This window comes from Staurois parvus, unplaced genomic scaffold, assembly GCF_062004578.1.
Source record: "Staurois parvus isolate SC_StPar_1 unplaced genomic scaffold, SC_StPar_1.0 ptg000655l, whole genome shotgun sequence".
In the NCBI taxonomy this organism is placed as follows: domain Eukaryota; kingdom Metazoa; phylum Chordata; class Amphibia; order Anura; family Ranidae; genus Staurois; species Staurois parvus.
Window position 1 is genome coordinate 364,418 of NW_028318451.1, and position 24,402 is coordinate 388,819.

Consider the following 24,402-nt stretch of genomic DNA (forward strand, 5'->3'; position numbering starts at 1 on the left):
ATGAAGAAATAACGAAGGAGTAGCCCACACCTAGCCATGAAACAGCTTTTGATTCAACTGTCCACTTACTTTTGGTAAAAAAAGGGGGATGGCTACTCTTAAGAGCTGTAATTCCTAAACACTTCCTCCAGTTTGGATGTACATACCCCTCACATTAAACCCAAGAGTGTGCACTTTCAGTGGCAGTCCGGATTGGTGTATACATGTTGCTACTTATAAAAATGTGCATTGGTAAACAATGGGTCACAAGACCTCACCCACATAGTGTGTTATGGGTGATTAATCATACATTATAATGGTCTATGAATGAAAAATTATAAAGAGTTAAAAAAAAAAAAATGTTGATGGGGCATATTTTGTTGAATTGCATCCAAAGAACTGGCATTTTCTTGCTAACATTTGGAACTCTTGGAAGAATTTAAAGTTCGACATACAAAGATGAAATAGATAAGGGCACCTTACTAATAATTTGCATTCTGTCCGTCCAGTTTTGAGATTTACACAGCTTTGGCACATCAAACAGCCCTGTCTGGCAGGGCAGAAAATCTTGTTTTCTCTGCTGTAAATTACATTTCAGGCACAGGTGCCCCTCCCTAATTTCACGCAGTATTTTGCTTTCTCCTTCCATCAGCATGTCTCATTGCACTGCATCACAATTGATCTGCATATTGTGCTGCTTCTCCCTTCCCTCTTAAGCTCTGCTGTTCTGCTTGTATACTGCATTAGGCTGATACCAAGTCTGATTGATGTACTTACACTGCTTTCATTTAACAAAATAAATTTATCGATTTATTTGTGATTTACAAAGTTGCATTGATTTGTTCTGTCTGGAGTTTACATTTAAAATAAAACACATTCTACTTGTTTTCTTCATTGAGCTTTTATGTTTTAAATCTGAATTCTGTCAATCACACAAAAAATACCATTGCAGTAGGGTCCCCCTGCACTGCAATGGTTAAATGCTCAGTAATTCTAGGGGTAGAAGAATAAGTTGTGATATCTGCTTCACGCCACGCTCTGGTAGGCTTCCTGCCTTGTGAGACTGATCACCCAATGCTTCTTCTAGGATATTCTGGCTGGTGCTTGTATGCTAATGTCATTGAGTATAATGCAGGACCAATAGCTATGCATTGCACGCTAGGACAGCAAGGGCCGAACTCTCACTCAAAGCATCAGTAAGAAGAGGCGTGTGCTCAAAGCTTGCCAGACTGAAAGCCGTAACTGGAAGAAACGCAGGAGCTGCGGCCCTGCTGTATTCTATGTATATAAAAGCATTTTACCTAATTGTGTAAGTGCAATTTACTAAATAAAGAATTCTGGATAAATATACTACACCATGAGGCTCCCCCTTTTTCTATATGAGTCTCCCAAAGGAGGAACTACAATCTCTGAAAGGGCCATACACCATTTTTTTCGGGAGAAGACACAGGACCCTCAGTGGAGAAGAGGACAGGTGCCCTAGGAGATGATTGGGGAAGAGATCTGATGACAACCCCGATGAGGGGAAGGAGATACTGAGTTTATATGGACATTGGATCACAAATATTAACAACAACTTTATTCACTTGTATTTAAGCAGTTTATATTATTTATGCACAGGATCATTTTTAAGTTGTTTACATTTCTTTTATGCAATGTTAGATTAGATACCTCAGGAAGGTGCAGTAGTCTATCATATAAATTGTTTGTGTAGGTTGTGGGAACACAATTGACTGCAAGTTGCTTCCACCATTTATTTTATATTTATTTCCTTAATGCATATATTTTTTATACACTTACATGTACACACAGGATTTATATACTGTATAACACAGTGGAGATACATTTATTTGATCATACTTATTTATTAACACATTGGTGCGGGATAGACACAGCACAAAGCTTGGGGACAAGGTGCTTTGGGGGGAAGCTCCCCCTACCCCAAAGCATCCCCCCATGTTGAGGGCATGTGGTCTGGTATGGTTCATGGGGGGGGGGGGCACGCTCATGCTTGCTCGGCCCCCCTTTCCAGACCTGCCAGGCTGCATGCTTGGATAAGGGTCTGGTATGGATTCCATGCCCCATGCCATTTTTTTTTTTTAATTTTGGCATGGGGCTTCCTCTCAAAATCCATTACCAGACCGAAAGGGCTTGGTATGGATGGGAGGGGGGGACCCCACGCTGTTTTTTAAAATCATTTAATTGCCGGCAATTCTCTCTTTTACACATTCAGCTGCCAGTGGAAATCTTGCTGACAGCTGAAACATGATGCATGCTTTTCACTACTAAAATACCGCATGACTTGATAAAATAAATTGTGGTATTTTAGTAGCCTTTTTTAGTGGATTCAAATAGTTTTTTTTTTAAATGCTAAGTCCTACCGTATACTCGGGTGCGGTAGGATACCGCTTAGTGAATTGTGCCATCGATATGGACCAGTCCAAAAACGCTTCTAAACGCAAACACTTATAAACATGGTTAACCGTGTTTACATGCGTTTACAAGTGTTTGAAATGGCAGTAAAATCTACTCCTGAATGCAATTTTGCTGCGTTAAAAAAACCCGACTGTGAACAACTGCCTGTAAACGACTATGTGTACATGGCCACATAGGAAAACATTAGGGAGAGTTCAGGGGCTGCTGAAAAAAAACACAGAAAATCTCCTGAACATGAGTTTATCAGCTGCAGTGTACATGAGCCCTTATACACTGCAGTTGAAAATGTTGTGTGTGTTTCTTTTTATAATGCAAGTGTGAAAATATGAGTATCTAGCACCATTTTATATAAAGTGTCTTATAAAATTAATAGTGACTAACATGGTATTCTGTGAAGAAATAGGATAACAATCTGATCAATATTGGCTGTGTTACTCAGATGTGTACTGTAACATCATGCTCTTACAGCAGACCTCAACAACTTGCATCTGTTGGGTAAAGCAAAATTTCAAATTCCTGATTGAACCCCCATTGTCAGAACCGTCGTTTTGGAAGAGGCGCAGCAGATTTGTACCTACTTTGTTGAAAGCCATTTTTTTTTTTATTCCACGGAAAACTGAAACCAAGTTGTTTGGTTGTACTCTTCACCACAGTGTAGCAGAATGTTTGGGAACTGGGGCTAGAATTAAAAAAAAAAAAAAAAAAAAAAAAACATAAAACCCAGTGCATCTAAAAAGTTAGGAGCTAGTTTATGTTTGTAAACTGTGTGCTGTGATTGGCTAAAGCCAATCAGCAGGTATCAGCCATAAATCATTGGCTGGGACCTGCTGACAAAAGACCGCTGTAGCCAGTATCAGCGAGGACCAGAAGGAAGTGCGCACATGCCTGTCCTGAAACAGGCTGGATGATGTACGTTATCTAGCCTGCTCATGCCACCTGTCCACAGTTAATAGAAGTTGCACTGCATTACGCACATCCCGCATGGGCAAGCAGGTATACTGACAGATCTGCAGGGGACCTGCACAGCATCAGTGATCTGCTGATCAACACCAAATATAATAAATGCAAATTTTTTTTTACCTGCAAAAAAATGTGCATTTAATATTTTTGTGCAAAAGGTGAACTTATCCTTTAAAGGTTATCATATTTGTTTTAAAACCCAAATAAAGGGACCACGGCCATAATTTTCCACACTTCAGTTTCCTGGCTTGTTTTTATCATAATGATTGATCATATGGTCATGGTGTGGGTGGAACTGAGGTGGTTGTTTGTGGGGATGTACAATCCCATGCATACCAGCATGGTTTATGCGCACCATAAGTGTGCCCACTTTTGTGAATGAGTCCTAGAACAGCTGTGGTGTACAATAATAATAATTTGGTTAAACCAGCTGCTGACAAAATTTGTGCAAATAATCACACTTGAAGGGGGTGAAGGAGGTGTCTTGGTCCCATGGAACACATTAGTTATTCTTTTTATTGTTCCCGTGACTTTTTAGCAGGGACATGGCACTTCCATTCACATTTCTGTATTAAAATGAATAATACAGATTCCTGTGCCAACTAATTAGTGTGCGGTGATTATCAGTTAATAAACGCTGCAGCTGACATCAATATGTGTAGATAAAAGAGTCATCCGGTGTAACCTAGAGTGTGGTTGCCATCATCCCTATTTTTCTAACGATCAGACAATTTTTTAAAAAGAAGATTTGACATTTTATTTAACACATCAGTACATATTTCCCCCATAGAATATAACAATTCTTGAAAGCATACTTGCTTGGCAATAGTAATTGTTGCATAGGAAAATTAGCGATATTCATCTTGCAACCTCATTTGAGGGAACTACAAGTGCATTCAGCCTATATCCAATGCATGAATGATACCACTCTAAGACAACAATTATCAATAGTTACACTTTTTGTGCATATTTTTTCTGATCCAGGAATTGGAAAACCAACTTTACATGTTTTACATACTACAAAAAATGATCAAACTGAGAATGCTTTGCTGTGTTTTGGAGAATGAGTCCCCCCCCCCGTATAGGATGAGATCATGCTATGGGGGAAATATGTACTGATGTTTTAAATAAAATGTCAAATCTTCTTTTAAAAATTGTCTGACTTATATATTTTAAGGTTGCCCTTAAATCCCACCAAATACAAGGTATAAATCTCTCCATTAGACCTCAATATGTATTCCCACATGAAAGTGCAATGAAGTAATAAATGTGATGCAGCGCTGCTATCTAAAACACCACATCAAAATATGTGCATAGTAAACAAATCATTCTATATTATCATCATTATTATTATACAGGATTTATATAGCGCCGACAGTTTTCTCAACACTTTACAGTATAAAGGGAGACAATACAGCAATGATACAGTTCAATACAGGAGGTTGATAAATGACATACTCCGGTGAACAAATATAGTACTTAAATAAATAAGTCCATAGCAATAATGTGCAAATCAATAAATTGCTTGAAACAATCAGTCCATATAACATATATGTGACAAACACCAATGGTTCTAAAAAGTGCCCATGCTAAAGATCCACTTCGTGCAACCTTGTGCCACCTTAGTGCTCCCAGAACTCTCACCTCCACTTTTCTTTAATAATGTGTATGCATAATAACTCCGTCTTTCTCCTTCACTCATCTCCTTATAGACACTCCATTTCCCTCTTCTCCTTTTGAATCAATGCCCAGATGTATTAGAAGGACCCGTTCTACCTTAGATAAGCTGCAGCATCTCGTTCATGCATAACGCCTCATATGGTGCATTACACGTTTAAAATTATTCACATTTATTTAAAATATTGCACTCACATAAATCAGGATAAAATGTGCTTTCACAATCCAAGATCGCATAAACAATTCCGCATGCGTCACTTCCTATTCTATCTGCCTCCAGTTACGGCCGTGTTGCGTCACCGTTATGTGACTTCATCAACAGATAATAGAGGACAGATCGTGTGTCCTTAAATAGTCTGTGATCATAATCAATTGATGGCCATTTTGTTGTAGTCTTGTATATATAGAATATATGGTGGCCATCTTCTCTATGTCCTTCATAGCATATAATTGTAAGCCTTTAACATTAATGCAATATCTACTAATAATGGCGGCCAATTACTATATGATGTAAAGAGATATTGATCTTAAACTAGAACATGATATCTATTTTAAAACGACTATCATGGTGCATAACTAGACTATATTCATCCCATAACACCATTTGCATGAAACAACGGGAAAGAAGAGATACAGTTAACATAATAAAACTTCATAAATTACCATAATTTCCGATAGGTATATAGAAAATATATACTATATCTCTCTATTGAAATGCATATCCACATAAAAACTAAAATACATAATTAAAAACCACTAATAAAACAGTTCAAATCGAATTCTACATTCAAACCACTAGGGGTCAGTGTGTTCAATCTAAAAATCCTCCCCACTGTTTTTGGTGATTTTAAATTTCCCAAAATTTTAAATGTGACGGATCTCTATTATGTACTAATGCAAATGTTTAGAGACATTGTGTTTACCACAACCCTTAAAGATATTTTTTACATGTTCCTTCAACCTGACTTTCAATGATCTTTTAGTCCTCCCTACGTATTGTAATTTACACGTGCAAGTAAGTGTTTGGGGGAGGCAAACACACACACACAAGGGTTTTTTTTACCTTAATGCAGAGAATGCATTAAGGTAAAAAAAACCTTTTTGCCTTTAGAACCACTTTATTCGTAAGAGCAAATCTTTTATTCACTTACCCTGCATTGTATGCTAGATGCTCTTTCATGGACATGTTTTGTATAACATGTCTCAGAATGTTCAAATCAGATTTTATATTATCAACCTTTCCTTTCTGGGAAAATGGCTAGCATATAAAGCCTTCAGAATATCAGATATAGTAGGCTTAAACATTCTCAATTCTGTATCTTAGTTGGTGGTTATCATCAGTGTCTAAGAAAAAGGACTCTAAATACACTATATTGCCAAAAGTATTGGGACGCCTGCCTTTACACACACATGAACTTTAAAGGCATCCCAGTCTTAGTCCGTAGGGTTCAATATTGAGTTGGCCCACACTTTGCAGCTATAACAGCTTCAACTCTTCTAGGAAGGCTGTCCACAAGGTTTAGGAGTATCTATGGGAATGTTTGGCCATTCTTCCAGAAGCACATTTGTGAATTCAGGCACTGATGTCGGACAAGAAGACCTGGCTCGCAGTCTTCGCTCTAATTCATCCCAAAGGTGTTCTATTGGGTTGAGGTCAGGACCTTGCTTTGTACACTGGTACTCAGTCATGTTGGAACAGGAATGGGCCATCCAAAGCTGTTCCCACAAGTTGGGAGCATGAAATTGTCCAAAATGTCTTGGTATGCTGACACCTTAAGAGTTCCCTTCATTGGAACTAAGGAGCCTAGCCCAACTCCTAAAAAACAACGCACCGCCATAATTCTCCCTCCACCAAACTTTACACTTGGCACAATGCAGTCAGGCAAGTACCGTTCCCCTGCAACCGCCAAACCCAGACAGGTCTTTTGGATTGCCAGACAGAGAAGCATGATTCGTTACTCCAGAGAACACGTCTCCACTGCTCTAGAGTCCTGTGGTGGTGTGCTTTACGCCAATGCATCCAACACTTTGCATTGCACTAGGTGATGTAAGGCTTTGATGCAGGTGATCGGTCATTGAAACCCATTCCATGAAGCTCTCTACTACTGTTGTGCTAATCTGCAGGCCACACGAAGTTTGGAGGTCTTTAGCTATTGACCCTGCAGACAGTTGGCGACTTCTGCGCACTGTGCGCTTCAACATGCACTGATCCCGTTCTGTCATTTTATGTGGCCTACCACTTCATGGCTGAGTTGCTGTTGTTCCCATTTGCTTTCACTTTGTTAGAATACCAGTAACAGTTGAGCACAGAATATTTAGTAGCAAGGAAATGTCACGGATGAACTTGGTAGCACCCGATCAGGGTACCACGCTTGAGTTCACTGAGCTCCTGAGAGCGACCCATTCTTTCACAAATGTTTATAGTTTTGGCAATATAGTACATATGGCAGGGAGTGGGATTGACAAAAGGAGCCAGTGACCAGCACAAACCTGGACTATGTAAACAGGATTACCAGAATCTGTTTACCTTCCAGCTCTTATAGTGCCATCTTGGACACACTCCCCCTATATTTGATAAATATTGTGAAGGGTATTTCACAATAGGGTAAGAACCAAGAAATATTTGGAATTGAAGTTTAGCATAATTAGCATATTTGCATCGATATAACAATTTTAATATACTTTAATAAACTGTAATCCAAGCCATCAAAGTGAAAATTTGGGTGAAATATGCCCTACAAAAAATTTAAAAAAAAAAAGTACCTTATTTACAGCATCTGGCCATGCTTGAGTTTCAAGGCAAAAAGCTGAGTGCTTTGGATATATAGCACCACTTTTCCCTTTCAGTGAGCCATCCAAAAAATTAGCTGTGTAAAACTGGATGCCAGGCTGAGTTGTCCGCACACGGAGCCCTCTGCCACTAGGCGTATGGTATACCCTGTAAAATATAGATCATATTGGTTCATAATTATGTTAAAAGATAAAAATTATTTGAAAGAGTGAGGAAAACAGGTCTATAAGAAAGATGGCATGAGAAAGAAAGGGAAAAAGCTGTCCCACCTTGCACAAGTCTGTTGTTTTTGTGACTCCTTCAAGCAAAAGTTATGGTCAAACCCACTTTCTTGCAATTTGGCAATCTGGCTTCCAAGATTAACTGGTTTCCTCAAATCAAAGTTTGTTTCTTCAACTGGGTTTATGTCTCCTGTAAGAATCGCCATATCAGACAATCAATTTTATGTTTTGTGACATGCTGACAAGAATTAAAAATGATCCCAATCTTTCCTAAATTATTAGGAAGTATTGTTTTTTCTATCATTTGTGGGGAATAGTGTTTACCTAACTGGCAGATTTTATAAAAAATTTAAGTTCCAAATAATTTGTAATTCTGTTCAGTCTTGTGATCCAAGATAAGTCCTTTAAAAGATAAGTTAACCTTTGGGAACATGTAACATGTTCCCAATGCTGAAGCTGCTGCCCCCCTCCCTCTGTCAGAAATACGGGGAGAAGCTCCCTGTACTAACTGTCAGATTTGAAAACAGCGTGGTGCTGCGGGGCTACGCCCACACGGCTGAGTCATTCATCCACAGAGTTCAGTGAATGAATGAAATACAAGTCCCGACAACCTTAGCGGCTGTCGGCTTGCAGTTTTCAATGAACTACCATGGCACTGTGGAGCGCTATGGTAGTTAATTGAATCTTCAAGTCAGTATCAGTATATCTGCTTGCCCGTACATCCCATAGGGCAAGCAGATATACTGACAGATCTGCATGAGACCTGCATGGCACCAGCAATCTGCTTTACAGGCTCCTGCAGACAAAAAATAATAAATGCACATTTTTTTTACCTGATCAGATTTGTTGTAAAACCCAAATAAAGAGACCGCAGACATAATTTTCCATACTTCAGTTTCCTGGCTTGATTTTATCATGATGATTGATCATATGGTGTGGGTGAAACTGAGGTGGTTGTTTGTGGGGATGCACAATCTCATGCATACCAGCACGGGTTATGCGCACCTAAGTATGCCCTTTTGTGTGAATGAGTCCTAGAACAACTGTGGTGTCCAATAATAATACTTTGGCTAACAAACCAGCTGCTGACAATATTTGTGCAAATAATCCCACTTGAAGGAAGGTGAAGGAGGTGTTTTGGTCCCTTGGAACACATTGGTTATTCTTTTTATTGTCCCCGTGACCCTTACCTTATCCTTTAACCTCAACAGCAGCAGCAGCAGCACAGCTTAGTAAAAAACCATGTTGCAAAAAAAGTTGCACTAATGTGGACTAGGTTGATATTTTGTGGTAATTATATAGTAGTGCACAAATTACATTAACACTGCATTGGGAAACACTACATAAAAATACATTTTTTACTATTTTTTCCTAATAAAAGAAAAGGAAATAAAATAAAATGTGTATACATATTTGCTACCAGATTAAAGCCCAATCTGTCCCCAAAAAACAATTTATAATTAGTTAGATTACACTACAAACCTATAGTTATAAAGATATAATGTGCGGACATCACCAAAAAGTAGAAATGTTCTGGAACTCTAGGGGAGAAAAATGCTCAGCAAGTGGTTAACAGATCAAAAGGAAGAAAATTAAAAACATTAATTGCTAGGGTTACATACAGTGCATCCAGAAAGTATTCACAGTGCTTAAGTTTTGCCACATTTTGTTATGTTACAGCCTTATTTCAAAATGGATTAAATTCATTTTTTTCCTCAACATTCTACAAACAATACCCCATAATGAAAACGTGAAAGAAGTTTGTTTTGAAATCTTTGCAATTTATTAGAAAAAAAAATGAAAAAAAAAAAAAAAACACATGTACATAAGTATTCACAGCCTTTGCTCAATACTTTGTTGAAGCACCTATAGCACCAATTACAGCATCAAGTTGTTTTGAGTGTGAGGCTACAAGCGTGGCACACCTATTTTGGGGCAATTTCTCTCATTCTTCTTTGCAGTACCTCTCAAACTCCAACAGGTTGGATGGGGAGCATCAGTGCACAGCCATTATCAGATATCTCAAGAGATGTTCAATTGGGTTCAAGTCTGAGCTCTGGTTGGGTCACTCACAGAGTTGGCCCCTAGCCACTCCTTTGTTATGTGGGCTGTGTGCTTAGGGTCATTGTCCTGTTGAACCATCGCCCCAGTCTAAGGTCCAGAGCGCTCTGGAACAGGTTTTCATCAAGGATGGATCTGTACATTGCTGCATTCATCTTTCCTTCAATCTTGACTAGTTTCCCAGTTCCTGCCGCTGAAAAACAACCCCATAGCATGATGCTGCCGCCACCATGCTTCACAATATGGATGGTATTAGCCAGGTGGTGAGTGGTGCTTGGTTTCCTCCAGACATGATGCTTGGCAGTCAGCCCAAAGAATTCAATCTTTGTTTCATCCGTTTTGTTTCTCATGGTCTGAGAGTCTCTCAGGTGCCTTTTGGCAAACTCCAGTCAGGCTTCCATTTGCTTTTTACTGAGGAGGGGCTTCTGTCTGGCCACTCTACCATACAGACCTGATTGGTGGAGTGCTGCAGAGATGGTTGTTCTTCTGGAAGGTTCTCTCTCCACAGAGAAATGCTGGAGCTCTTTCAGAGTGACCATCAGGTGCTTGGTTACCTCCCTGGCTAAGGCCCTTCTCCCTCAATCGCTCATTTTGGCTGGGCGGCCCGTTCTAGGAAGATTCCTGGTGGTTCCAAACTTCTTCCATTTACGGATGATAGAGGCCACTGTGCTCATTGGGACCTTCAATGCTGAAGAAAATTTTCTGTACCCTTCCCCAGATCTGTGCCTTGATACAATCCTGTCTTGGAAGTCTGCAGACAATTCCTTGGACATCATGGCTTGGTTTGTGCTCTGACATGCACGGTTAACTGTGGGACCTTATATAGATAGGTTTATGCCTTTCCTAATCATGTCCAATCAACTGAATTTCCCACAGGTGGACTCCTATCAAGTTGTGGAAACTTCTCAAGGATGATCAGTGGGAACAGGATGAACCAGAGCTCAATTTTGAGTGTCATGGCAAAGGCTGTGAATACTAACAGTATGTGCATGTGGTTTTTTTCCTTTTTTTTTTTTTTAATAAATTGCAAAGATTTCAAAACAATCTTCTTTCACATTGTCGTTATGGGGTATTGTTTGTAAAATGTTGAGGAAAAAAATGAATTTAATCCATTTTGAAATAAGGCTGTAACATAAAATGTGGCAAAAGTTAAGCACTGTGAATACTTTCTGGATGCACTGTATACATTAGTAATCCTTTTTCTTGACATAAATGTTCAGAATGGCTGGCAAAGCTAAACAAAATATATGTACTGTACATTTATTGTAGTATGACAAGCTAACAGAGCTTGAAACTACTGGCACAGATCTCAATCTGTTCATGTTGTTACCACCATATATGTGTACAATATTGTTTAAGATTAAGGATACGCCCTAAATAAGGTCACAAACTAAAGGGAAGCAGATTACTTGATGTGACCTAAATTTAAGTTAAACGTTGAGAACACATGAAAGCATTAGCAGAAGATTAAAAAACACATGGTTTATCTGCACACACCTGAATAAAGCAGTTTGCTAAACGGAAGGAAAACACACCTGTTATTTAGTAACAACTTGCTGCAAAACTTCTAGTGCTGAACTGCAACATGCTGTGTTAATAAGTCACGATTATGTTAGTACAAAATAAGAGAAGTAAAAGCCGGGGAGTCCACCAAAATTAAATGTAGAGTGAGGTGCCTCCAGAAATACCTGGTAGGATGTTGCCTAAAACATCCAATGAAAAACCAAAGAAAAAGAAAAATAGGCTACACACCTAAAAGGCTAACCTTAAAAACATGTTTTTTCATCTCATTAAACCATACAAAGTAAAAACACATTGCATCGGGGATCTGGAAACCACTCTTGACCATAAAACCCCCCCACCCCTGGCATAGGGGGGGACCAGACACAATGGATACCGTATAGATGGTACCAGAGAAAGTGTCCAATGTGCCCCAGTGTATCCACAGCACCCCCACCTCCCCTAGAGACCAACCCCACCAAACACCACAACCACCTCTCAATAACCCCCCAGAAAAATCCCCCAAAGTGCCTCCCAAGGTACCCCAACACTCCTCCCACAAAAACCCTCCTTAACCCACCCACCCCCCAAAAAAAGGAAAGAAGGGAGCTGAGGTGTAGCACTCACCCACTAAAACCCCACTACCCCCCAGACTCCGCCTGATCGAATAACCCATCTACCAACACACTGCATAAGCAAGACAATGATGAAATAATACTATGGATAATGATTGACTGCAGTCAAGGGGCCAACCTCAATACCAGATGACTATATATTAGAGTATACTAATCAAAGACCTGAACAAGGATACCAAGTGTAAAGGGCTCTTGCCTCTGAAGTCCAACCTAAACAGTCAGGTCAATAGTGCACAAAAAAAGATTATGCACATAGTATCGAAGTCCTAACAATAATGTCCAGCAAGATGTGCCCACTATAATAAAGTCCATGAAAATGCACGGTGTCAGATGATCCACATACATCCTGCAAATATGGAGACAGGCTGATGACCAGGCATTAGCGGATCGCAGCAATCTGCAATGGTAAGCTTCCAAAATGAAATCCAATCAATGTATAGATAGTGAGGACATGGATGGTGACACAGCCAGCGGAACTAGATGCAAAGACATGATACGAGTACCTGCCACAGCAACTTTGATGTGTGTAACCAGTCCAGTCTATACAAGCTTGTACAGCTGATACGACCTAGATAGCAACACCGGGTCACTGGGGCACATTGGACACTTTCTCTGGTACCATCTATAGGGTGCCCATTGTGGCTGATCCCCCCCTATGCGAGTGACTAGGTGTTTTATGGTCAGGAGTGGTTTCCAGATCCCCGTTGCAATGTGTTTTTACTTTCTATAGTTTAATGAGATAAACATGCTTTTGAGGTTGGCCTTTTAGGAGTGTAGCCCATTTTCTTTTTCTTTGGGTTTTCATTATGATTATATTAACCTACCTTATAAAATATTACTGAATGAGTAGATGTGTAATTCCATGATGATTATGGTCAGATTAACAATCTAATTTATCCATTTGCATAAAAAATGAGTCAACGCAAAGGATAAACTTCTGAGAATGTTCCTCCTGATGAAGTCTTGCCTAGGACATAACGTGTATAGGGGTGGAACTATGCTATGATGTAATCCGCGGCTCTCTTGACTCTTTGGATTGTCAACACGAGCGCTTGTTTATGCATAAAGTGCTGGTTTTATAAGTGTGTTTTTAGCTTTTTATTAATAAAGTTCAGCAAACAGAGCACTATTTGCCTTCCCTTGATCTTTTACATATATATCTGAACTGATGGGGGGATATATCACATGTGACTGAATTGCCAGCATCTTGATACACCAGTGGGGAAATGCGAGCTGTGATCTGTCTGTTGATTCAGGGGTCATTCCTTTGAGGTGAGCATCTGCATGATTTGGGGACGGGGAGTGAATACCATTACACCCTGTTCCAAATTAATATGCAAATTCTATTTAAGTGTCACAAAGATTAAATATTTTGTTTTTCAGTTTAACTCATGGATGGCATTGTGTCTCAGGGCTCTTTTGACTGAAAACAATCTAGGACACCTGTGATAATTAGATTGACAGGTGAGCCCAATTTAAGGAAAAACTACTAAAGGAGGGTGTTCCACATTATTAAGCAGAGCACCATTTTCAAGCAATATGGGGAAGAAAAAGGATCTCTCTGCTGCCGAAAAGAGTGAAATAGTTCAACGCCTTGGATGAGGTATGAAAACATTAGATATTTCACGAAAACTTAAGCGTGATCATCGCACTATTAAGAGATTTGTGGCTGATGCAGGAAGATTTCTGCCAGATCCATCCATAGGATCAAGAGAGCAGCTGCTAAAATACCATTACATAGCAGCAAACAGATATTTGAAGCTGCTGGTGCCTCTGGAGTCCCACGGACATCAAGGTGTAGAGTCCTCCAGAGTCTTGCAACTGTGCATAAACCTTCTATTCGGCCACCACTAACCAATGCTCACAAGCAGAAACGGCTGCATTGGGCAGAAAAATGCATGAAGACTAATTTTCAAACAGTCCTGTTGAGTGCCGTGCAACCCTGGATGGTCCAGATAGATGGAGTAGTGGATGGTTGGTGGACGGCCACCCTGGTCCAACAAGGCTGCGATGTCAGCAAGGCGGTGGTGGAGTCATGTTTTGGGCTGGAATCATGGAAACAGAGCTGGTTGGCCCCTTTAGGGTCCCCGAAGGTGTAAAGATGACGTCTGAAAAGTATGTGGATTTTATGACTGACCACTTTCTTCCCTGGTACAGAAGGAAGAACTATGCTTTCCGTAATAAAATCATCTTCATGCATGACAATGCACCATCTCATGCTGCAAAGAATACCTCTGCATCAATGGCTGCTATGGGGATAAAAGGAGAGAAAGTCATGGTGTGGCCTCCATCCTCCCCTGACCTATCCTATTGAGAACCTTTGGAGCATCCTCAAGCAAAAGATCTATGACAGTGGGAGGCAGTTTACATCCATACAGCAGCTCTGGGAGGCTATTCTGACATCTTGCAAACAAATTCAAGCAGAAACTGTCCAAAAACTCAAGTTCAATGGATGCAAAACTTGTGAAGCTGCTATCAAATAAGGGGTCCTATGTTACAATGTAACGTGACCTGTTAAAATGTTTAAAAAGTTAAAATGTTGTTAAAAGTTTGATTAAAATAGCTTTTGATTTCAGTAAATATGCTGCAAACACAACAAATGATAATTTTCAGCTCTTTACAACCTATAAAGTATTTTGAAACTTACTGTGCGTAATAATTTGGAAGAGTGCATTGTAAGTTTTTTATGTTCAAAAAAAATACTGTTATCATTAGGAGGTTTGTTCGATTAAATTTGAATTGTACTCATTTGCATAATAATTTGTAACAGGGTGTACACTTTGAAGCATATGCATCACTCATTTGATTCACGGATTGACCTTTACTATACATATATAGACTGTAGACTATATTCTGTGGACTGTATATATACATATATTTTGCGCTGCACTTTCTTTGTTGTATACTGTAGTTTACCCATTGAATTGTTTATCTTCTTATAAACCTCTTGACAGCTAAAGATCAGGGTCAAATTCTTGCAAGTACCTATGTTATCAATTACCATAAATCAACTCAGTTTAGTTTATGCTGCAGATTGGTGGATTGCTTGAAGTGCACATGCCATTGTTCCATAACCTACACCCATCTACAGAGCTTGAATGGTTTAAATAGGCTTATGGAAGTTGGGTCGCAAGTTTGCAGATGCTGCAAAAATACATATTGAACCTGGATAAGTAGTTAATCTTCTATTGCATTACCACTCCACTATTTGTCTTCATAGATTACAATAAGTTGATTTTCAAATATAAAAAAACCCAACATGGTATATGCTGCAATCCCCTCTTAAAGTGAACATGATGCCTTTAGCTGTTTCTGTAAAACAAATCAGCAGGATTTATCAATGTGCGTTATTGTTTTGAAATCATTGTGTAATTTATAAATGTACACTGAACAAGCTTATTTGCTCATTACATTAAAGACAAAAAATATATACAGTGAATATAAAAACCTCTACACACCCGTTAAAATGTCAGGTTTCTGTGATGTAAAAAAAATGAGACAAAGATAAATAATTTCAGAACTTTTTCCACCTTTAATGTAATCTATAAACTGTACAACTCAATTGAACAACAAACTGAAATCTTTTAGGTGCATGGAAGTAAAGAAAACAAAAACAATATGGTTGCATAAGTGTGCACACCCTTAAACTAATACTTTGTTGAAGCACCTTTTGATTTGATTCCAGCACTCAGTCTTTTTGGGTATGAGTCTATCAGCATGACACATCTTGACTTGGCAATATTTGACCACTCTTCCTTGCAAAAACACTCCAAATCTGTCAGATTGCGAGGGCATCACCTGTGCACAGCCCTCTTCAGATCACCCCACAGATTTTCAAATCTGATTCAGGTCTGGGCTCTGGCTGGGCCATTCCAAAACTTAATCTTCTTCTGGTGAAGCCATTCCTGTTGATTTGGATGTATGCTTTAGGTCAATGTCATGCTGAAAGATGAAGTTCCTCTTCATGTTCAGCTTTCTAGCAGAAGCCTGAAGGTTTTGTGCCAATATTGACTGGTATTTGGACCTGTTCATAATTCCCTCTACCTTGACTAAAGCCCAAGTTCTATCTGAAGAAAAACAGCCCTAAAGCATGATGCTGCCAACACCATGCTTCACTGTGGGTATGGCATTCTTTTGGTGATGCGAGGAGTTGTTTTTGCGGCAAACATGGCCAAAAAGTTCAACCTTGGTTTCATCAGACCAGAACACATTTTCCCACATGCTTTTGGGAGACTTCAGATGTGTTTTTGCAAAATTTAGCTGGGCTTGGATGTTTTTCTTCGTATGAAAAGGCTTCTGTCTTGCCACTCTACCCTGTAACCCAGACATATGAAGAATATGGAAGATTGTTGTCACATGTACCACACTGCCAGTATTTTCCAGATATTCCTGCAACTCCTTTAATGTTGCTGTAGACCTCTTGGCAGCCTCCCGGACCAGTTTTCCTCTCATCTTTTCATAAATTTTGGAGGGACGTCCAGTTCTTGGTAATGTCACTGTTGCGCCATATTTTCTCCACTTGATGAGGACTGTCTTCACTATGTTCCAAGGGGCAGCACAGTGGCTTAGTGGTTAGCATGTCTGCCTTGCAGTAAATGGGTCATGGGTTCGATTCCCGACCATGGCGCCTCCTGCATGGAGTTTGCATGTTCTCCCTGTGCGTGCGTGGGTTTGCTCCGGTTTCCTCCCACTCTCCAAAAGACATGCAGGTAGGTTAATTGGATCCTGTCTAAATTGGCCCTAATATGTGTATGTATGAATGTAAGTTGGGACCTTTGATTGTACACCCCTTGAGGGTTAGGGACTGATGTGAATGGTCAATATATATGTGTAAAGCGCTGCGTAAATTGGCAGCGCTTTATAAGTACCTGAAATAAATAAATAAATATCGAATGCCTTGGAAACTCTTTTGTATCCTTCTCCTGACTGATACCTTGAAACAATGAGATCCCTCTGATGCTTTGGAAGCTCTCTGCGGACCATTGCTTTTGCTGTAGGATGCGCCTAAAAAAATGTCAGGAAAGACCTACTAGAACAGCTGAACGTTATTTGGGGTTAATCTGAGGAACTTTAAATGATGGCAGGTGTGTACTGACTCCTAGTTAACATGATTTTGAATGTGATTGCTTAATTCTTAAGACAGCTACATCCCCAGTTATAAGTGGGTGTGCACACTTATGCAACCACATTATTTTAGTTTTTTATTTTTACTTCCCCCCCTCCTAAAAGATTTCAGTTTGTTTTTCAATTGAGTTGTACAGTTTATAGGTCACATTAAAAGGTGGAAAAAGCTCTGAAATGATTTATCTTTGTCTCATTTTTTTACATCACAGAAATATGACATTTTAACAGGGGTGTGTAGACTTTTTATAACCACTGTATGTGCTTAAATGTCTTTTAAGTAAAAAAATATGAAATATTAAATATAAATGTAGCACCCTCCTGGTCAGCTAGGGGGAACTAGAGTTCAATTCTTAGTGAGGAGGGATGAGTAGCAGCCTGGGTGTGATAGCTAGCAGAGTCAAATTTAGGTCAGAGCTGAGAGCCGCCGCAGACTAGCTCTGAGACTTTCCCTTGCACTAGAACTTTGGAGAAAGATCTTGGAGCAGTGGGCGGAAGATAGGAATGGCTAGTCTGTCCTCTTAGGGGATCCTGGCCAATCCCCAACAGGAGGCTTGGCAAGGGACCAGGACAGCCCTTACTGAGCCTGCTTAGCAGCAGGAAAGTTTTGGTGGAAGATGGAGAAGTGAGACTGGAGATCAGGAGCCTGGGAGAGGGCCCAGATGGAAAGGGGCTTGCCTCCAGGCAGGGAAGCTTGGAAGGAGGAAATCTTGGGTCTTAAGCGGCCCCCAGAGCGAGGACCACCTATGCAGCATGGGAGGGAATGGCCCAGCTAGATACCCTGGTAGCAGCCACCAACCCTATCCGCTCATAGGAGAAGGACTAAGTGAGTAGACCTGCGCCCCTTGGGCCAGTATACGGAAGGGACACTCTGATGGGAAACTGGATTAGCTACTACCCGGGACTGTCCTCTCTTAAAGTGACAGGCACTTGATCCCCTGTACAAGTATTCACCCAGTACAGCTGGATAAAGGAGTATCTAGGGTCTGGGGTGGTACAACAGGAGATGCTAGCTAGCTCTCCAACAAGGATCTGTTCTTTGCAGTTACAGAGACTTGTACATAGTTCAGGAAGATTGTCCTCTGTTGCCATTACCCTTGGGCATCCCTTACACCACTTACCCTATCCAAGTTCAATCTCCTAACAAAACCTACAATAACAATTCTCAAGGACTGGTTACTGTATCCTGGATGCAAGTCTGTGCGAAGCTGCGTGTTGCCTGGCTGTGCAGGATAATAGGGGGACCCAAATACGCAGAAACTCCTAAGGGGGTAGTGGTAGTGCTACATAAATATTTCATATTGACCACATTCAGCTAACAGGTAGTAAACATAAGGGCATGCTTCAGCATTCCAGCAAACTGATGTACTACCAAGTCAATACTAGCCTCAACATCTTGTGTGAATAGACCTGAAAAACAAAATACCACATTACACAAACAGCTGATTAAAAGTGTTACTAAACCCACAACAGTAAAATCAGCCTGTATATGCAGTAAAGCATGCTTGTTATACTCACTGTGACATCTAAGGAGTTAATCCTCTGCATTGTGTAAAAAGGCAGTTTGATTCTGATTACTCTATTCCTCTCCTGGTTTACCTGTCTATATAAGGTCTTACAATAACAGTGCATGTAAGAGCACAAACCAAGCCATGAAGTTCAAGGAATTGTCTGTAGACCTTCGACACAGGATTGTATCAAGGCACAGATCTGGGGAAGGGTACAGAAAACTTTGTGCTGCATTGAAGGTCCCAATGAGCACAGTGACCTCCATCATCCGTAAATGGAAGAAGTTTGGAACCACCAGGAATCTTCCTACAGCGGGCCGCCCGGCCAAAATGAACAATCGAGGGAGAAGGGCCTTAGCCAGGGAGGTAACCAAGCACCCGATGGCCACTCTGAAAGAGCTCCAGCATTTCTCTGTGGAGAAAGGAGAACCTTTCAGAAGAACAATCTCTGCAGCACTCCACCAATTAGGCCTGTATCGTAGAGTGGTAAGACGGAAGCAACTCCTCAGTAAAAAGCAAATGGCAGCCTGCCTGGAGTTTGCCAAAAGGCACCTGAGGGACTTTCAAACCATGAGAAACAAAACTCTCCGGTCTGATGAAACAAAGATTGAACTGTTTGGCCTGAATGCCAAGCGTCATGTCTGGAGGAAACCAGGCACCGCTCACCACCTGGCCAATACCAATACCTACTGTGAAGCGTGGTGGTGACAGCATCATGCTGTGGGGATGTTTTTCAGCAGCAGGAACTGGGAGGCTAGTCAGGATCGAAGGAAAGATGAATGCAGCAATGTACAGAGACATCCTTGATGAAAACCTGTTCCAGAGCGCTCTGGACCTTAGACTGGGGTGATGGTTCATCTTTCAACAGGACAACGACCCTAAGCACACAGCCCACATAACAAAGGAGTGGCTACGGGCCAACTCTGTCAATGTCCTGGAGTGGCCCAGCCAGAGCCTAGACTTGAACCTGATTGAACATCTCTGGAGAGATCTGAAAATGGCTGTGCACCAACGCTCCCCATCCAACCTGATGGAGCTTGAGAGGTACTACAAAGAAGAATGGGATAAATTGCCCAAAAATAGGTGTGCCAAGCTTGTAGCATCATACTCAAAATGACTTGAGGCTGTAATTGGTGCTAAAGGTGCTTCAACAAAGTATTGAGCAAAGGCTGTGAATACTTATGTACATGTGTGTTTTTTTATTTTCAATAAATTGCTAAGATTTCAAAATGAACTTCTTTCACATTGTCATTATGAGGTATAGTTTGTAGAATGTTGAGGAAAAAAATTAATTTAATCCATTTGGAATAAGGCTGTTACATAAAATGTGGCAAAAGTTAAGCGTAGTGCATACTTTCTGGATGCACTGTAGATGCAGCTACAAACTTATAAACACTGCCATCTACTGGTTGAAGAATATATCTCTACTGAATACTGATGTAGTTGTTGGACAAAATGCATGACCACTGTATTCCAACACTTTTTACCACCTCCCAATCGCCATGTGTACATGCCATGTCAAAAATTATCCCACCTGTTGTGCTCAGCAGGTAGGACCGCCCACCATATTTTTAACTAACTAAAAATGAATTTTAACTGTAAAACAACACTTTGTACCAGGTATTGCCAGTTCACGAATACCACCCAGCACAGCAAATAATGGGTCCACTTCACCAAATCAATGGCAGATTGGATTTTCCGTTATTTGCTCTCCTGTATTTGTGACTATCCTTGTCTACTTTCCTTCTTTACAACATATTGTCTTGAGTAAATAGTAGAATATTACCTGTGGGTATCATTGTGTCATCTACAGGAAGGTAGTGTTCAGCATCAATGGAAATTTCATGGTCATATATATTTTCTGAACCCTTAAAAATGCAGCAGTTAAAGATTAAAAGATAGCAGTGACGTTACAAACACAAATGCAATAAGTTATATGTTAATAATTTTCTCCAATATTTTCACCTATTCAACCTTAATAAGCCCAAATATAATATACAAAAGAAAAGAAAATATATAATGCCTAACTAAAGAATATGGTTGTAAATGCTGTACACCTGTTTTAGTACCGTCTTACACACAGTTAGGTGTAACAGTATAATATCACCATAGTTCCAGTAAGAGGATTATATTTGTTTTGTATTGCAGGTTTAAAGACTATGGTGCAATAGGAGATATAGATCTGATTTAGTACTGTCCTAATAATGTCTTTATCTTGATTTAATGGAAATTACATCTCTCCTAGCTGCATGATGTTAATTTTTTGGGGGATATTAAAATAAGGTAACCGCTTTAAAGCCCCACTCTGAGATGAAAATTGCCAGGAGATCCTGCAGGTGACAAGAAAGAGACCTCTGCAGTAGAAAGTTGCACAAGGAGTGCAAAGTCTTGAGAAATAAGGGAAGGTGTACAAGGTCCTGACTGAAATGTTTTATGCAGGGCTGCCCAAAGGAAACGCAGAAAGAGGAACAAGTAAGGAATTCAGGATGAAGTTCCTTATTAGAACACTAAGTGGAATCAATTTACAGATGATTACAGAGTAGGGGGTAAATCAACATGGCTGAATGAAGATGTAAGGGGGGCATCCAATGTAAGGATGGAATGCAATAATATAAGAAATATCTGGTTTGTAAGAGGAAATCTCCTGGCCAGGCTGCCACACATAGGCTAAGGATGAAGGCTGAGCTAGATAGGTCAGTGTGAAAGCTGCTATAGACCATAAGTAGAGGGGAAGAAAAACCACCCAAGAAACCCAGGGAAAAGGGGGATTGCATACTTTCTCAATACAATACAATACAGTGGTCCTGCACCAAAGTCAAGAGGACAGATTAGACACATTAGTCTAGGATAGACAAGCATGCAAATTGCAGCTGTAGAAGGGTTAAGAAAGAGTGCGTTGGAGCTATGGACAAGGCCTGATGGCCAAGGGGGACATACCATGGCAAAACAAGTAGTAAGGGCTTAAGACTGTGCAATTAACCTCCTCAGGTGGAGGGTATTAGGGACAGGTAGCTAGAAAGTAATGAATTACCCTATGTTGTCTTAGAGAAGAATCCGCATTGGAAAAAAATGGTTTTCTTTTGATGATTCAGACAAGTTTTATCAGGGCCTGCAGCAGATAAACCACTGTCTGTCCCATGTTTTTCCACTCCCAGGCACATAATCCTCCATTGTTAAGTGAGGGTCTTTCCCTGTGGGGTACTCACAGAATGAAGGTGGATTATGGGGGCTCAGCATTTCCAGTATGAGGGAGTTACTGCATCCCAGGAGCTAACCCAGTTGCAAGGGCTGTTTCTTTTCAGAATCAGGTAACAGGTGGTATGACAAATGATCAGTCTGCATTGTTGACAGAAAATGGCAGCTGGAAATGTGCAGCTAAGAGTCCTATAAGCACTACACCACTAACTGGAGTTGAACTTCTGGTTGGGAAGTGGGAAAAAAAACACCAATTTTGGATTGGTAGATGTTGTAAGAAAGTGACCCATTAAAAACCAAAAAGTGAGACAATAAAGTTAGGAAAACATTAAGAGTGTTAGTCCATGTACACCTATGCCCTAAAAGCCTCTTGTGTGTATAGCCCTGTGGTATATCTTGTAGGATAAGGATGTATTGTATACTACAGAGTCTTGTCCATGTCCAGGGTCCAGGCTTTGTGAGTCATGGTGGCCATACCCTCAGAAGGGTCTGGGCGCCATAAAAATGGATCATGGCCCTGGACCTGTATAGCACCCTGTTGCTCACTACACTAGTTGCATCACATGCCAAAATGAGCACTGAATGCAGGATTCAGTGCCAGCACCCACAGCTGTGTGGTATGGATGTGGTTTCTTAGGTGTGCTCAAAAGGTCACCAATTCAAAATACATGAAGGTAGGAAGCAGTCACATCTTAATAGAGGTGTCAGATGAAGGAGGTAATTAAATCTGTTGAAAATATACCGTTTCCCCTAAAATAAGACCTACCCTAAAATAAGACCTAGTGATATTTTTGGGAATTGTTAAAGTATAAGACCTACCCCAAAAATAAGACCTAGTTGTGATCAGGGCTTTTTTTCAGCCGGAACGCCATTCCGCCACCTCCGGCACTGGCCTTGCGCACACCCATATCTACTGTCTCTTATAAACACAGAAGCACGGCTGAAGTGACAGCACCATCCGCTCCCACAGAACCTCCCTACCTCTGTACTCACTGTGGGACAAGGAAGGAACTGATATCTGAGGGTGCAGTATGCAGTGTGTTTAGGGGTGGGGCATCTCCTCCTGCAGCCTAATGCATGGAAGCCAATGCCCCAGGGGTGATCACCAGCCAGTGGGGAAGAGGCAGAGCAGTGAGTAAGTGCGCTTGGTGCACTGTGTGGGAAGATAGGACCCGAAAATGGGAGTTACTATAAAGAGGGGCCGGCTGCTGACAGCTGTGTTTTGCAAGCTAGCTAACCATATAAGGGCAGTGGAGGGGGAAGGGGGGATGTGCAAAGGTGAGCTGCAGTCAGGTGTTGCAGAGGTAAATTGAGTTAGGTGAGTTGCACACAGGGTGCATAGGTGAGCTGCGTCTGGGGTGGTGCAGAGGTGAGCTGAGTTGCAACCCACCTTTGCACCCCCCCAGCCACGGCTCAGCTCTGCACCCCCTGGCCACAGCTCACCTCTGCATTCCCCATCACACAACTCACCTGCTGCACCCTGTCTGTGGCTCAAATCTGCACCCTGTCTGAAACTCACCTGTCAAGTCACCTCTGCAACACCTGACTGCAGCTCACAACTGTCATCAACCGGCCCTCTCCATAGTAACCCTCATCCACAACTGCCTGCAGCTCACCTCTGCACCCCCTGTCCACACCTGGACATTTAAAAAATAAGACCTACCCCGAAAATAAGACCTAGTGTGTTTTTTGAACCAAAAAAAATATAAGACAGTGTCTTATTTTCGGGGAAACACGGGTAGTAGTAAACGCTTCTCCAAGAGGAGAAGGGGTCCATCACCCAAGAACACTAGCAAAAACTGAAGCCTCACAGAGTCAGTGGGGTTATATAAGAATACTAGTGAGTCTATCCAGTGAAGCTGTTTGCCAGTGTCCAATCACCTGAATGTAGCAGCATACTGTATAACCCATAGTCAAATAACTGATTCCTGTGTTCTGTACTGTATGATAAAAATACGTTTTTGGCTTTAAACCACCTTTTTATAGCTAAATGGCTCAAATAGTTTGTGTCACTGTATATCAATGGAATATATCTTTAAATTCTTTGCATACAGTAGGTAACGATTAGACCCTTTGTCAAGTTTATATTGCCTTCTGATTCCCCTCTGGGGAGATTCATTACTTTATTTTTATTGGTGACCATTGTTACAGAGCAGAAACATGAATAATCCAAACTTTCATGTAATCTGCATAACAAAAAAGGGAAAATCCTATTATGGGTACTTGGGGTATTTTCTTTCTTTTTCTGTGTTGTTTCATATTCTTGTATTAAGAGCACTGTCAGAGCAATATTCTTTTTAGAAACTATGTATTTATGA

General features: G+C 40.7%; 1 protein-coding gene across 4 annotated transcripts in view; it reads right to left on the reverse strand.

Annotated features, from left to right (window-relative positions):
* Positions 1 to 1,719: 1,719 nt before the first annotated feature.
* Positions 1,720 to 24,402, reverse strand: part of GALM (galactose mutarotase) — a 106,485-nt gene continuing 83,802 nt past the window's right edge. For all 4 annotated transcript variants that reach the window (XM_089694180.1, XM_089694182.1, XM_089694183.1 and 1 more), the window contains 4 exons: positions 20,676 to 20,757; positions 8,113 to 8,254; positions 7,816 to 7,990; positions 1,720 to 3,094 (listed from right to left, as the gene is read on the reverse strand). In XM_089694180.1, the coding sequence (XP_089550306.1) occupies positions 3,017 to 3,094; positions 7,816 to 7,990; positions 8,113 to 8,254; positions 20,676 to 20,757 (477 nt within the window). In that variant the 3' untranslated portion in view covers positions 1,720 to 3,016. The remainder of the gene's footprint in view (positions 3,095 to 7,815; positions 7,991 to 8,112; positions 8,255 to 20,675; positions 20,758 to 24,402) is intronic.